The sequence below is a fragment of the Salminus brasiliensis genome, chromosome 4 (genome assembly GCF_030463535.1).
Source record: "Salminus brasiliensis chromosome 4, fSalBra1.hap2, whole genome shotgun sequence".
NCBI lineage: Eukaryota > Metazoa > Chordata > Actinopteri > Characiformes > Bryconidae > Salminus > Salminus brasiliensis.
Genome location: NC_132881.1, coordinates 8,360,020 through 8,377,146, shown reverse-complemented (window position 1 = coordinate 8,377,146; position 17,127 = coordinate 8,360,020). Strand labels below are relative to the sequence as shown.

The 17,127-nt window shown below is 38.5% G+C and overlaps 1 protein-coding gene across 2 annotated transcripts; it reads left to right on the top strand.

The window, feature by feature from the left end:
* Positions 1 to 1,661: 1,661 nt before the first annotated feature.
* LOC140553998 (androgen-dependent TFPI-regulating protein) lies at positions 1,662 to 6,437 on the top strand. 2 transcript variants are annotated; one of them, XM_072676804.1, is made up of 6 exons: positions 1,662 to 1,901; positions 1,992 to 2,123; positions 2,305 to 2,406; positions 2,691 to 2,806; positions 3,462 to 3,613; positions 5,337 to 6,437. In XM_072676804.1, exons 1-6 carry the CDS (start codon positions 1,749 to 1,751, stop codon positions 5,369 to 5,371), a joined length of 690 nt encoding a protein of 229 aa, XP_072532905.1. In that variant the 5' UTR covers positions 1,662 to 1,748; the 3' UTR covers positions 5,372 to 6,437. The 2 variants fall into 2 exon arrangements, with proteins under 2 accessions (XP_072532905.1, XP_072532904.1); XM_072676803.1 differs by lacking the exon at positions 5,337 to 6,437 and having other exon boundaries at positions 3,462 to 4,867.
* Positions 6,438 to 17,127: the final 10,690 nt, after the last annotated feature.

Genomic DNA, 17,127 nt, shown 5'->3' with positions numbered 1-17,127 from the left:
AGGTTCGGTGGGAGGACTTAATGATGTAGGCATTTGCTGATTGGCTCCGTATTTGTGTCACCTTTGTGCTTTATATTTCCAGTACAGAAAATGGCTGAGACTGTATCTAATAAGTACAAGAATAGTTGTTCTGTTTTAGGACTCCTCAGGTCTACTGATCATTAGTGTGGCAACAAGTATACTTTAGCACTGTAGCATAAAAAAAGTTTAGCATCCTTTAGTCAGTTGGTGTGTAACAGCTGTGCTGGACTATGTTCATGATTTTGTGATTATATAACTCTGTAGCGATCTGTTAGCATAGTGTTAACTGCATGCTGAAGTCATTACACACCCGTATCAAACCTCATCCAGCTTATTTAAGTAGATTCTAACATTATTTTGCAGACTACATCTATAATATGGCCTCCTAATGAGTGTTATTTATTGCTGCAGATTACACAATGATAGCAATGAATTGGGGCTTCAGTTAGTTAGGTACTGTAAGGGTACTGTAAGGTGTAGTGCAAGACTGTTGCCTACTTATTAAGAGACTCTGTGCACTTGCAGGTCCTGATTTAGCAAGAGAGCAAATGGCCAAAAAACCCTGTAGGCAGTCTAACGGGTCTGCACCAGTACAGTACCTATTTGGCCCTGCAGTAGAAAAGAGGCCATAGGGTTGTTTGTGCTTAAATCCCATAATTGCTGTTTGTTGCTATATGAAATATTTAATATGAATAGGAAATGGAAAAACAAACAAAACATCAAAAGAAAACAACCCAGTGCTGGATTCAAGAACCCATGTACACTATATGGACAAAAGTATTGGGACCTCACCTCTTAATCATTGAATTTGGGTGTTTCATTCAGTCCCATTGCCACATGTGAATAAAATCAAGCACCTAGCCATGCAGTCTACCTTTACACACATTAGTGAAAGAATGGGTGGTTCTAAAGAGCTCACTAAATTCCAGCATGGCACTGCAAAAGTATGTCACAGTCAGTCTGCAAAGTTTCTTCCCTCCCATGATTTCACACAGTAAACTGAGTGGTAATTATTGAAAGTGGGAGACCATGTTATGTTAGAGAGCAGGGTCGCAGAGTGCCGAAACACATGACAATGCACATGTCCCCAACGCTCTGCTGGCTCAGTTACTACAGACTACCATGCCTTCTGTTAGAGCAGCAAAGGGGGACCAACTCCATATGATTCCCTATGGGTTAGGAATGGGATGTCATAAAAAAGCTTCTGTAGGTGTAATATGTAGATGTCCTAATACTTTTGTCCACGTAGTGTATCTGGGTTACTTTTATGAACTCCGCATGCGTTGGGTTGTGGAAATTACCCAGGGTAATTACCTAGGGTGTGCTTCTGTGTCCAGTCTAATTTACTGAAATAATTAGTAGGTCTTAATTTGAACAATAACATGGATTTGATATATAACATAACTTCTATACCGAAATGAATTCATGAATTGAGATGAGCCTTATCAACACAACTTGCCAAAATGATGTATTTCACATGACCTAAATTTTAAATTAGAAGTGTTATAAGAAAGCTGCCACAGTGAATCCTTTGTTTGAGCTGGACTTTCCCCCTTCCTAATCCCCCAGAACCTTTTTTTTTATCCTGTAAGATTAACATTTTTTTCTGTTAAAGCTTCTTCAGAAATCTAATAAGACTGCATCTCTGCATTTCTCAGTACAGAACGTTCTTGTGGTTCATTTTTGTGGGCTATTCTAGTTTTTTTCTAGGACTTAGATGAGTAGGCATGACTGGCATTGTGAAGAAACTTTATCATGTTGCTGCTTTTGGTTGGTATGCCTTCGTTGTGCAGTATCTGTATGCTAAAGGGAAGGAAGATCCACCTGATGGAATATTTCCCTATGGTGGGCCATGGAAATATCTCACTTTTATAAATCTGGTAAGATTTAGCTTCTGTTTAATTGCTTGAACTTGTGTGTGCTGCTTTTGTGTGTTGTGTATTGTATAATATTGTAAATGCTGTCTTTAGATTGTACAGATGGTGTTCTTTGGATTGGCTTCTATGAAAGACCTACAGCCACTGGGAAAAGGCTCCAAAGTAACACTACTTTGCCTAACTAAGGACTTGCTCTTCTCCGTCTTTGCTTTTCCATTAGGACTGGTGAGATCACACTCTTTACAAAAGACCCTACAGTGCTACTCAGAATAAATATATATATAAGCACATAAACATTTTTCATGTATTAATCTTTTCCACTTTGCCCTACAACAAAGACTGCAAACAAAGGCTTTGAGAAATATTTTTGTGATGTATGCCTTAATATTTTTTTCTTTTTCTTTAGTTGGTTGTTCTGCTGTTTTGGGGAATATTTACCTATGATCGACAGCTGGTTTACCCAGCCTCTCTGGATAATTTCTTTCCCCCATGGGCAAACCACGCCATGGTTAGTCTTGTTAATTAGTTTTCATTTAATAGTCTTTTTTTTTTTGTTTTTGCTTTGATATTGTTTCGATGGTCATGCTGCATTCCATTTAGCTCAGAAGTCAGATATCAGAACCGGGAATGACATCCCACCCGAGTTGAACTGCATCCCAGTTAAAATATTCAGATGATTTTCAAAACATTTCCTGATTTAATGAGGCACAAAGAAACAAGGGATATAACTGTATAATACTGCTGCTTTTACTACTGTTGCAACTGCTAACTATCACCTGTTATGTGTGACAGCATACCCTGGTTCTTCCAGTTTTACTTGGCGAGGTCATACTTGAACCCCACATCTATCCAAAGACCAGAAATGGTTTGGCTGCCCTGGGGGTTGCTGGATTATTTTACTCAGGCTGGTAGGTGCATGTTGTTTCTGTTGAGTGCAGTGAGGTGTTATCATATAGTACACTGTATGTCCCAATGTTTGGGGACACCCCATGAAGCTACTTGCTGACACAAATGTGCAAATGTACACACACAGCTTTTCTAGTCCCTGTAGAGAAGCACAGCCAATAGAACAGGACTCTCTGGAGCAGATCAACATGCCTAATGCCAGGCGTGGGCTAGAGGGGTTTAGAGCCCTCTGGTATTGAGCTGTGGAGCTCAACTGTGTTCTCTGGAGTGATGGTGATGCTCCATCCAATGCTTTTGTGATTAGTTGAGGATGAGGTGGGGTGGTGATCATTCAACATCCTAACCTCGGTCAATGAATGCAGTTAGTCCCTCACAGCATTGCTCCAAAATCCTATAAAAAGTCTTCCCTGGACAGTAGAGACAGTTACTTTTTTGACATCCTTTCAGAAGAAACAATGAATGATCAGGTGTCCCAATTCTTTTGTCCATATAGCGGATGTGGTTTATAACAGTTTCCAATAATGTATTACATCCGTAGTTTCTTCTTTAGTGGAATTATTATCACGATCACACTACAACCCTCTTACTAAACTAACTACTGAAAGGACTGTACATTCAGGGGCTGATACAAAGTTTTTTTGTGTATTTTCCCCACAGGGTTATATGGGTGTATGTGAGCGTTGGCATTTGGGTGTATCCGTTACTTGGTCGGTTCAGTACAGTTGGCCTGATGGCCTTCTTCATATCCAACATATTTGTAGTGATCATGCTCTACTTACTGGGACAAACTCTGAACTTCAGAATCTGGGGTAAGGATCATGAGACCAGGGCAAAGCACAAGACCTAAGGGCCCTATAGCCTCTAGTTTAGCAATAAAAACTAGTAGTTTCAGCTGAGAATAGAATAAACTGTTATGGCCAGTTTGCCTACAGTGATGTTTTTGGTGATGTCATCATAAACTTTAATTCTTCACCAGTTAGTTAGTTAGTTAGTTAATATTCACCATTCTTGTTTATCTATCCTCTCTCTGTGTCCCCGTGGGCTTACCATTGCTATCTGTTTATAGCCTTATACTACGCTGAGTTGCCAGTTATTAGGTCAGCCTATGTCGTGTCTACACTCGCTGGCTATTTCTTAAGGTATACCTATTATATTGTAGCACCTGAGCAGTTATTAATGGTTAGTTATTATGTATTATCACACTGTAACTTAAAAAGACTTGATTTTACTACAGTTTACTTTCAGTTTGCTATGATTGCGCAACATTAATGCATCACCATAACTATGGTAAACATACTGTATTTATTAATCATCAGTAATTCCGGTCATTCTGAACAAGATGTACAGAGTAGAGAAATATTAGACATGTCTACAATAGTAGACATTTTGAATTTATGGTGCCGTATCTCAGTGTGATGTTGACTTCAGGAACAGACACTTAAACCTGACATGATAATCAGCTTATGCATTTTACTGACCAGTGCCTAACACCCATTTGAGTGTCTACGTGGACAGAAAATCTCATAAACTTAGTCTAGATTCTAATACAAAAAGAAGCTGAAGTACTGTTTGGTAAAACATAGCAACACCCATTGCTGATCCAGATGTGCAAATGCACACACATAGCTTGTCTAGTCTCCGAAGATAGGTATTGCTAAAAGAAAAGGACTTTCTGGAGCAGATGAACATGATCCAATTGGCATCATGCCTAATGCCAGGCGTGGGTTAGAGGGGTATAAGCTCCACAGCTCGATGATGAAGCTCCACTCAATACTTTTAGGTTGAGTTGTGGAGTTGGGGATGAGGTGGTGTGGTAATCTTCCAATATCCTGACCTCACTTACGCTTTTTTCCATTGAATGCAATGAAATTCTTTGAAGACTGCAAAATCTAATAGAAAACATTCCCTTGACTGTAGAGACATTTACTTCAACTCCTTTTTAAATACCCTTAATTTCAAAAGAATGAGCAGGTGACCCAATATTTTTGTCCAAACTGCATGGATGCGCTTAACACAAGTACATTAAATAATAATAATAATAATAATAATAAATAAAGCAGTAGTATTATATCTCCATTCAGTTATTTTGTTGCATGACTGTGTGATTTATAAATCGTAACTATGCCTGGACATAAGGCCAGACTTCATGGAAAGAGTAAAAGAAAGATCTGCCATGGTGGTAGCATGTGAGCTTGTGTGGTGCTGGTATCTCATACACATACACATACCATTGCTGGGCTGGCTAATCCACCTGAATTATCCAACTGACAGTGGTCTTGTGGTCTAAAGCTTCTAAATGGTAATGGAAAAAGCTGATCAGAGATACTGCATCATAGATTTATCTCATAAGAAGGCTAGTAAGTAGCTGCAGTAACACACACTAACATGCCACTAGCATGTTGTGGTGACTTTATACAATTGTTAGACCAGAAATCAGCATTTGCAAATAAGGATTAATTATAAAATCAATGATCTTAAACCGTTTACTACTACAATACATTTATGTTTGCTTTCTCCTAATCACTTTGACAGGTAAACACCACTTGAAGATTAGAAGAAGGGATTGAAAGTACACAATCAAAGGTCCATGAAGGTCCATGAATGCACTCTGTATGAACTAACTTTTATTTAGTTTTTGTAGTTAGTACATTTGGATTAACTGGCATAATTCAGTGGCCACAAACCCTGCTCATCGAGATCTACATTTACATTTAAGGCATTTAGCAGATGCTCTTATTCAGAGAGACTTTCAAAAGTGCTTTGCTATTTACCCAAGAAAAACCTCAGCTAGTTAGAATAGACTATTAGTTCAAAGATACCTCTAAGCTTGAGACACTACTAAGCACAAGACAATAAGGTGACCATAGTACTCTGCTATTCGTCCAAGTACTCTCTGAAGAGGAGGGTCTTCAGTCTGGGTTTGAAGACAGCGAGCGTTGGACTCTGCCGTTCGGACACCCAGGGGAAGCTCGTTCCACCACTTTGGTGCAGGACAGAAAAAAAAAGCCTGGACGCTTGTCTTCCGTGGATTTTGAGGGATGACGAGTCGAGCTGAGCCGTACTTGAAGCTCGAAGGGCTTTGCCATCAAGTATGGAGGGGCTGGTCCGTTCTTGGCTTTTTAGGCCAGCGTCAGGGTTTTGAATCTGAGCTCTACCTTCCTGCTAAATTGAGCTCTAACCCTCATCTGTTTTATAATCTAATGATTACCTTCCAACGCCTCTGGTTTAGCTGAATGAGGTGTGCCTGATTTGTGTTGGAGCTGAAAGTTGGAGGGTTGGTGACCAGTGTCATAGTGTCTAATTTGCAAGTGATTTGTATCTGGTGTGTGTAATTAGAATACACTGTGTTGCTGGTACGTTTATATCCTGTTGCAGACATGCCGAGAGTAAGGAAGTACTTGCGTGGGCCTGCATAAGCAATAAAGGCTCAGTGCCTCAGGCAATTCATCGAATGAATGCACTTCTGTCAAACCTTCCCATTTGGAGCTTCGTGGTTTCACTGAGCATAACTTACATAGTCACCTCTGTACAAAAACTGTGTATCTCCATTTTTATATCAATGTATGACATGTGTTAAACACTGTTGAATGGACCAATAGAAATGCTGATGTGGAATAAAATACATAAAATACATTCACTCTTTGTAATGAAATGTGCTTATTGGTGCTCTTTCAGCACTGCCAATATCCACGATACACTCATAAAAGCATATTGTGTACCATGATAACATAATATATCATAATACGATAAAATAGTGTCATATTGTCCAGCTCTACTTCCAAGAAGGCTTTCCTTTTATAAATATAATAAAATAATACTAAAAAAAAACACTTTATTGTATTGAGAAGCAGTATCAACACAGTCACCGACTTAACACAAGATAGTGCTCCAGCACTTACTGTGTATGCCAACACAATATTCATAACAGCATAAGGTTTTTACTTCCTATTCAAAACCAGGCAGAAGTAACAGTAGCTGTAACAGTATCAGTCATATAATCATGACATGAACCCAGAGCTCGGTTAGTTGTTTATTTGAGTTCAGACTTGTTTGGTTTACACCTCTCTGCATTTGCACAGCAATTCAACAGATTCTAGCCTTGCACACACACACACACTCACACATTCACAAATAGGAGCAGTAAGTGCATACACTCAAAATTGTTCCTCAACAAACCCGGCTCCTATTTCCTGCTGGTCCAGGGGATTGATCTGGTGACCATGTGCTACTAAGCCCTCTTCTCCAACCTTTAGGCATCAGCTCTCTCCCGTGGCTTTGGATGAGCCCAGTCGATGTGCTGTTTTCCCTGTGCTTACTGAATTATAAGCCTGAGGATGTAATATGCTACTGAATTATATGGCTTGAGTGGGATTCAATTTTCATGGTCCTGGGGTATTGTCCTCTTGTTCTGTCTGGATCTGCCATGTCTTTTTTTTCCCCCTCTTTCCTCTCTTAGGAAATTACAGACTAGGGCTGAAGTCCATGTAATAATAAAGAGGCATATTGTAAATTGTAACAATAATTTGTAGCTTTCAGTACTTAGAGATATGTTGAAAAATACTGAAAACCCTGGTCTAGAATGAGTATTTCACTAAATGATAGGTTGCGGAGAACGTAAAACATGAGAATGTTGATTGATAATATTATTTTCCCTGTAAATCGCCTGTTGGTGCACGGTGATGTATACAGGTTGTTATATTTTAAAGGAAAATTAAGGGAAAACAAGAATAAAGTTTGAAGTAAATGATGATGACATGATAATGTGATCAGGGACATGCTCCCATCACAATTTTGGGTTGACTTATTAAATACTAAATCACCAGTCGCTCCCATTCCTTATCCAATGCCGTTTCATTTCTATAGCAGCTGCCATACAACTAACAAGAAGTGTTACAACTAACTAGAAGAACAGTTCCTCCTCCCAGACACAGATAGTACAAATGAGTACATGTTCCTAAGGACGCTGCCTGACACTGGAAACACCAGTGAATGTGGTCACTCTCAGGTTGAACCTCCATGGAGATCTCTGTACTCTTTGAGGTGGTGTAGAGTGTCGGGGTCAGCATCCACCAACCCAATGGACAGGATTCTGGTAATGAAGTGAAGTTCCTGTTCACTAAAGTCCTTCTGTGAGAGAAGAAAGTCTATTAACTTCAGCCCCTCTGTTTTATTAGTGATTTCACTGGTAATGACTGGAAATGGAGATTCTTCAAAGGAATTCTTAACATTTAATACAAGATTAAATATGTGCTATATACTTGCTATAGGACCCCCCCCCAACCCCCCCAAAAAAAACACACAGTATGGCAAGGGATTGCTGGACGACCATGTCCTAAGTTCAAGGTAATGTAAGTATGGAAATCTAAAATGGTAATTTGTTCATTTATGGGTTAAATAACGTAATATATATCTTTTTCTATAACATTTATATTATGTGGAGGATCTTCACACGCATTTCTGATACAAATAAATGTTTATCTAAAGAAACATCCATTGAAATGTGTTCTTAAGGTTAGGCTTAATGACATTTACATCCCTCTAGTGAAAATGCACTTAATTGTAAACACGTGCATGAAATTATGTAAGTATTTGTATTTGTAACATACTAAAAAGTGTAGTGCAGAATATTCAAACACATTTATTATGCACCACAGCGTATCCCTAGATATGCACCATTTTGGTATGACAGGAGTATATTTGTACGTCTAGTATAATATATATATATCAATATATAACAGTCATAAAGTTAAAGCACTTTTTCATGTGTTATAAATTTCACTTTAGGGTCATATTAGAACATATAGATTATATTAAACATGTAGATTTAAATACATGTGTAGTAGTATGTTTAACTAGGTATCTAAAATAGAACATTTTTAAATTAGTACAATTTTTTAGTACACACAATTAAAGCTAGGCTTTAATTAAATGTAATAAGTACAAACGTATTGTTTCATTTCAGCCTCTAGTAAGTGTTTGTATCTAACATAGGCAGTGTAGCATATTAAGTAGTTAGATCATATTTAAGTAGGTATACTTCTTTGCATATTGAGTACATTCAGTAGTTACTAAGGCTACATCTTCAAGCATTTACATACTTCAGTAGTAGTTAGCTATTAAGGCTATTTCAAGTCAGTTGTTAATGATGGATAGTGGAGCTTAGGCTCATGGCTTTAATGACTATTTAGTAGTGATATAAATCTTGGCAATAAAGCTTGGGCAAAAAACAGAGTATGTTATTACAGGTATTCTCAAACTCTGGGGCAATCTAGGATCAAACCGCCAACACAATCATCATAAAAGATGAAAATGTAACATAAATAAGACTATTTCACATTAATTTACATCAAACTAAAGCAACTTGATGAGCAGTTACAATGGTGCTAAGAGTACTATGGTTAACTTCTAGTAAAATGACTATAGGAATGTAAATGTTCAACTGCAAGTCATAAAGGAGGCATTAGATGTGCTCAGGAACTTTAATTAACCTTTACATTATGAAGTTTTTTTTAATTTCAGAAAGGTTCTTCATGCTCACACATCTCATACAAAAATGGCTCTCTAAAGAAGCATCCACTGAAATATTTTTAGGAAACCAAAAGTGCTTCTTCTAATTGCATTCCACAAAAGAATATTCAGTTTAATTATTAAGTATTGAATATAGAGGTTTGGTTCCTTAAGAAAAAGGGAGAGGGAGTGTATGGAATAACTTTGCAAGCAAAGCAAGCTATAATGTGATTTCTGCATCATACTAATCATTACAGACAAACAAGAAGAAAGCAGATTAGGTAATGATTAGAAAATCCCTTTACCTTCTTTTTGTCCAAGTTGCATCGGCTACCTTTAGCACCTCTTTGTGTTCTCTGTTGAAGAGAATTGTAGAAATGTTCCAATTCAATGGTAAGGACCTTTACCAATTTACCGTTTTTTTACACTTACACATCACATTACAAACATAGTTGCTTTTGGAACCAAACGTGGTTCTTCTATAGCATTGTTTAAAAAAACATACTGAAGCACCCATTTATTTCTGCCTGAGTTACAAAACTCTTACTGGTCTAGAATCCCAATATCTAAATACCATTTCACTCATTATAGTCTGATTCTTTCACTTTAAATTACAGGGTGTGGAAACGTTGTGCTTAGGATTAGGCAAGCTAGGACTGGAAAGATGAGCTGTTATGCTTTAATATCACACATCAATGGAAATCCATTCTGTTTCTCTTTTATATAAGCTGTCTGAAACCCTGAGGTGTACAAAATGTACTGTGCAAATGTTGAGAAAATATCAGATAGCAGCAAATATTACAATACATGCAAATTAACAATACACTGTGACCTGATGTGTGTAAGCATTTATGCTTACTCATTTTCCAAACTTTCCTTTATAAAAGTCATATTTACAGTTCCCATCCTATTCTTCTGACATATTAACAATATGGAAGTACTGACATTTTAGTGCATTTATGTTTATGTTTATACTAGTGCATCTAAAAACAACATTTAGTATTGTAGAAAAGTTTATTTGCTATCATAATCTCAACTTAAGTTAAACTTAAAAAGTTACATGTTTTAGATTCATGGCTTTCATTGGCATGAAAATCAGAAATCCAAACTAATTGTTTAACTAACCATTTAATAAATGAAACAGTATCTACATAAAAACAAAAGAATCTTTAAATATGTCCCTAAATGTATTGGATATAAAATATATAACAGTTTAACTTTTTGAAAGTATGACTACATATACACTTTTTTTTTTTTACAATATTCTCATTTTTTGTAGTAGTATATTGGGACTTTAATGTCAATATATTCAATGTTTATGTGTAGTACAATTCTAAAACACTTGATGTGTCATAGTGATGCAGTTGTAATCCTTATTAAATGTGTTTTAATAATAGTTGGTCCATTTTAGCACTCTTTAAGTGCAGTGATTGATCAAAAACAACCAGAATATTACATGATATAAACCTGATAAACCTGACCTTACAGTCCCCCAGATTCCTGTGTAGCATTCCTGTAGCATTGCTAGCAAACATTTGGATAATGGAATTATTTATGTAACTCTGCCCTCTGAATTCCCATCGTTTATTTTTTTCTTTTAAAGGTGTGTGTTTACATTATGTACAGGTATGTAGAATTGAAGATTCCACACTGAACACATTTAGCTTAACACTATACCCAAATCTTCTAAATATGACCCCTGGTCTTTGGTGTAAATCTCAAAATAGAGATTGTCTCATATAAAAATGCAGAGGTAAAGGCACTCAAGATGCCTTTAAAATAAATTCACATCACTTCAAGAGGTGATATGAGGTGCATTTAGGCAAATATTATATACAAGTGTAAATACAAACATCTCTACAAGTCAAATTCAACAACAAGCCACTCCCAGTACTGTGAGGTTACCTTCCTCTGCTGTTCTGCATATGGGGCATTGGCCGTACCCCTGACTGCTGCCATGTAACAGGAGTGTCCGGATGTAAGTATATTTTCTGAGAATGCTATACTGATTGTGCACTAGTTAATCTAAATAAAGTGCCGGTGTGGTTTACGTAATAAAATGGCAGTGATCGTGACAGGTGGCACCTTTGTGGCTGTCGATGTAGGTCAATGAAAAAAGGCATGCAAAAAATGTGATTGTCGTTGTGATTGCTGAAACTTGAATTTCTCAGTCTGTTGTGTCACTTGAGAGTCACAGCACTTCCAACTTCAGTGGAAATTCCTCAAGACAAGTTAAAATGCGGCTGAGTAGTGTGTGTGTGGGCTCCCTGCAACGCCTGGGCATACTTCTGATCAGAATGAGGCGACGGATGTTCTTTTGAGGGATCTCCTCCCTGTATTAAAGCATTAGTCAACTCCTGGACAGTGGATGGATTAGATTCAGGTCTAGGGAACAAACAGGCCAGTCCATAGCATCAATGCCATCTTCATGCAGGAACTGCTGACACACTTTAGCCACATGCATCAGAAGGAACCCAGGGCCCACTGCACCATCATATGGTCTCACAATGGGTCTGAGGATCTCATCCCGGCAGCAACAAAACTCAAATAGGCTGTAGCATTCAAGCAGTGATTAATTGGTATTAACCGGTCCAAAGTGTGTAAAGAAAACAGTGGACTCGCATCCACTGCAGAGTACCACACATAATCATTCACAACCAGGCACACTTTAGCATAGCCAGTTCACCGTGTGTATTTTTTTGAGGAAACCCACATGGACATGGGGAGAATACACACCCCAAGTCCTCACAGACAGTAACCGGACTGGGGATTGACCGGGAACCCACAACCCCACAAGGCACCTACACATGTACAACACATGCACGACCTGCAGGGCCACAATGCCACCCCTGTTGCAGCCCTGGCCATGTGGCCCATTCCGAGATATTTTTCTGCTCACCTCATCTGTACAGAGTGGTTATCTGAGTCAATCTGGCCATTCTCCGTTGACCTCACTGGATGTTTCTTTTTTATGTGAACAGAACCTGAAGCTGCTGGCCCATGTCTACATTATTTAATGCACTGCAATGCTGCCCCACGATAGGCTGTTTAATCATCACAATGAACGAAAGTACAAATTACAAGAAATTAATAGATGAAAATGTTCTGCTTACCTGCCTAAGGCCATTGGTCATACACATAATGATGCAAATAAGGCCAAATATGATCTGCAAGGTGGGAAAAAAGGAAAAACACATAATCTGGCAGCTGTTGTTTCCAAATAAATGGTATTCCTGCATTACACCCAATTATTCTGGGTAGGCTCCAGACCCACTGCGACCCATAACTAGAAATGGTAATGGTTGAATGCCCAAGGGATCGTTTACACCTCGTTCAGGGGACTTTTTGCTCCGGCTTTAGTCCTCACATTTCCATTTCAAAGAAAAAAACAGTCTCTCCACAACCATCCCACAATCATATCACCTCTGTTTGTTAGTTTTTACAAAAATATTAATCTGACGGTTGTTCTTTACATTTGATAATGTGATGATTTTTTTTGTTTTGGAGATGACGGTGATGATATGCTTAAAAGGTTTATTGTACAATTTAAATACACAGATCACAGATCAGATTTAGAGGAACAAATTTATTTTAGAACTGATTTAACAGATTAACAAATGAGTCAAGATAAAAGAAGAGAAGAGGAAATAAGTGATGAGGAATTTTGTACTTTGGGGTGTTTCTCTATTTCCTCTTTTGAATAACAAAATATTGAGTTTTGGGGTTCCAAAAAAGAAGATAACATAGTTAGTGGAAGTAGTTTAAAAAATAAATTATTCTAATTTCTAATTATTCTAGTTTTTAAGCAACATTAGTAGCATTTTTAGTTCTAGAAAATAAAACAGCAGCTTCAGAATCATCATTGTAACCCCAGGCTGGAGCTTTAATGAAGCTGGACAAGACCTCTCATGAGAACTGTGTAAAATCCTATAATACTACTACTCCATCCAGTCCACATGCTTCTTTTACATCCCCTTCAACATTTGTACATGTACAACTATCCAGGAGTCAGAGCACAAAGCACAATTTGTATTTACCTCTCAGGTGTAAAAGTGAATTATGCTCCACAACTGTAGGGGGAGCCCAGGAGCAAAAAATAAATAAATGCTGCTTTTCATATATCGTAAATGATCCTTATTGGTTATTAGCTTGGATTTCAGTTTCAATGAAAATCCCATAAAAATTTATTTTGGAATTATTAACGCTCTCCCATATCTCGTTTGCAAAAAATGGTTCTATTAAAAGCTTCTTTAAGGCTTGAAAGTGGTGTCTGGCATCTCCCTAAGGAAGCCAAAACGCAAGTTTCTGACAACCTGTTTTGTTTTTAACCCGTGAAGGTTCTTCTCACCGCTCACGTTCCTCCTTAATATAACATTTTAGGATCAATGTCTCTACTTCTGACTACTACAGTCACTTGTATTTCTGTATATACGTTAACTATACATAACAAAAAGACCTTTTCCACTTACCCCCAACAGGTACAACATCTCTGCTTTCCTGCCTTTGTCTTGTACATGCTCTTCTCACTCCACCTCTGTGATTGAAATGTTCCACAGAGTCAGACACATGACAAAAGAACTTGACCTGCAGGTTCAGCAACATATGTGAATCACCTCTGACACGACAGTGTAACAGAGCTGAACAACTGTCACAGGATTTCCCATGACCTCACAGAACACAGAGCGTCTTATTGAAGCAAGACTTCAATAGAGTTGTCCTATTGTTGCCTTTCTGCTGGCACTCTAAGATCTAGACTAAAGCAGAACCTCATGTCTGAAACCTACATATCCAGAAGTTTTCATAGAGGGGTTGTTCCCTTCTTTCCTGCAGCAACAGCCTCCATACTAAGTTGGTAAAAATCCCACTTACTTAGCGGTTAGAGCGCCGGGCTATTGATAACAGGGTTGTGGGTTCGATTCCCGGGCTCAGCAAGCTGCCACTGTTGGGCCCTTGAGCAAGGCCCTTTACCCTCTCTGCTCCCCGGGTGCTGGAGTTGGCTGCCCACCGCTCTGGGGGTGTGTGTACTCACTGCCCCTAGTTCACTAGTGTGTGTGTTCACTACCACAGATGGGTTAAATGTGGAGGACACATTTCGCTGTACAGTGACAAATACATGCACCTGCACCTTCAACAACCCAGTGCTGGGTTACACCATATATGGTAATATTCCAGCTGGTTGATGTGGAAAAATCTTATATTACAATATTTAAAGACATTTTTTTAGGAAATATGATATTTAACGCAGTATTTTGTCATGTAGACAAAATGCACCAACAGGATAAACATTTTTCTAAATACTCGAATTAATTAGGACTAATTAATCAGTGTTCTCTAAGCACTGACCATATCCACAATATACTGCCCACATCAGATTCAAACCCCTGACGCTGGCCTACAATGTCAAGAATGGACCAGGCCCTCCATACTTGATGGCAATGGTCAAAAGCTGTTCATTACCAAGAGTACGGCTCGGCCTGATCGCCATCCCTTAAGATCTGTGGTTGGTGTGGCGCAACAGATAACAGCACTACCTGCCAGTGAGCTACCGCACCATGTGGGAGGCTGGGGTTCGATTCCTGGTCTGGGTGACTATGCTGCGCTACACCAATAAGAGTCCTTGGGCAAGACTCCTAACACTACACTGACCCACCTCTGTAATGTGAGTAACCTTGTAAGTCGCTCTGGATAAGAGCGTCTGCTAAATGCTGTAAATGTAAATGTAAGATCCACGGAAGACAAGCGTCCAGACTTTTTTCTGTCCTGGCACCAAAGTGATGGAATGAACTTGCCCTGGGTGTCCTAACAGCAGAGTCACTCGCTGTCTTCAAACGCAGACTGAAGACCCTCCTCCTCTGAGAGAACTTGGGCGAAGTGTAGTGTCGAGTATTATGGTCTCCATGTTGACTTTTGTGTTTAGTAGTATGTAGGGTTAAGAGGTATCTTCGGATTCTAGTCTTCTGTACAAACTAGCTAAGGGTATTTATTTTTTGAGTAAACTAGATAAGAGCGTCTGCTAAAGGCCTTAAATGTAACTGTGGAACAGTAGCTGTGGAACTGTGTTCTCTGGAATGATGGATGGTGCTTCGTCTAATACTTTTGGAATTGGAGTGGAGATCATCTTATTTAATACGCTGTATGTAATGTGTGAACTAAGCTGGGGGCGGTGTGTTTTGCTGGGCGTGGCATATTTGACAATGGTTGTCTTGTCTTGTCAGAAAATGTGGCATTAAAATACGACCCATTAAAATAAATATATTAATGTGATCTGCAAATTTTCTTCTCACAGCTTTAAGCAAGTCTACATGGTATGGCGTCTTTACAAAGAACAGCAGCGGAAAAACACAGATTAGTTCAAATACAGTTAGCTGATAGCCAAGCTAATGAAAGAAAGGCACCTGTAAAGCTTTAAAAAGTCTTTTACAGTCATTTAACCACCATGGGCAACAAAAACGTGACTGTTGCAACACTGCCATGGTTTAGAGCCTATATGCTGGGGTAGTGTGTGAGTTACAGTCTCAGTGTTTCATCACAGTTCTGCCACGGACTTACTGCACAACTGAACCGAACTAATGAACAATGAATGAGATCGGTCGAGTGTAAATCCCGCACACACTGAACACTGATTGGTCTACTGCGCACATGACAGACCAATAGGATACAAGAACACAGTTTGGCTCATGCCAGGGAGCTTCACGGCCTTCTAGCCAACGCTTGGGTTTGTGCATGATGACTTAGGCTCATGTCCAGCTGCTCCCATTCTACCGGCAATGCTTTTCTATGGAGATTATTCAAGCCGTGAATGTGCAAATGAACACCTGTGTCAGCCATAGAAACCTCTGACCACTGACCAAGCAACCAGCGTGCATGTTTGGAAGACAATGTTGAAGAACTTCTGAAGAACAAGCGTTTACACAAGACTGTGACTGAGGAATTGTAATGATGATACTTAAGTACATTTAATATAAATATAAACATATATAGAATATTAATATAAATAGCAGAGTAAATGGAGAGGAGAGCAGTGTCTCCAAGGAGTAACAGTCTCCCAAAAGTGCTGTGCTTTCTGTACTTTGTCCAACCTTTGGTCATGAGGGACGTCTGAGGAGCTGTTGGCAACTTTCTAGAACCTGAAGGGTTCTCAAAGTGAATTCTCCATAACTTTACCATTTTCTTTTGCTTCCTGGTCCTTCTATAGTATAGTAGAGGGCAGTGTGTGCATCTGGTTTATCAAAAGCTGTAAGGCACATAAGATAAAGCAGGATTTTTCTGATTATTAAACTTCAGCATTTATTACTACCATTGACATTAATAAGCCATATTAATTGCCTATTGTACATTTTCACAAGTTATATTAAGACATAAATATATATAAATACATAAAAGTCTATTTACTTGACTTGGGAAATGGAAAACATTTGTTAAATTAAGATAAGATAAGATAAAATAATCTATTCTAATCTATCTAATCTAATTTATTAGTCCCACAGTGGGGGAATTCTCAGTGTCACAGCAGAAAGGGATAGCAAGACACTCAGATAAATAAGACAGATAAATAATTTGCACTATATACACAATATAAATAAGAATTAAAAAAGCAATAGCAATATTATATACAGTTTATTGCAAATGACTCTTAATTGCACATGTGTGTATATGTGTGTGTGTGTGTGTGGGGGGGGGGGGGGTATTGCACATAGTATTTTTACATTGAGGGATCTCTGTTCCCTGAACATGTGTGTGTAGTTAAGTGTGTGTGTATGTGGTCCGCTGGGAGCAGTGCTGGTTGTGCAGTCTGACGGCAGCAGGAAGGAAGGAC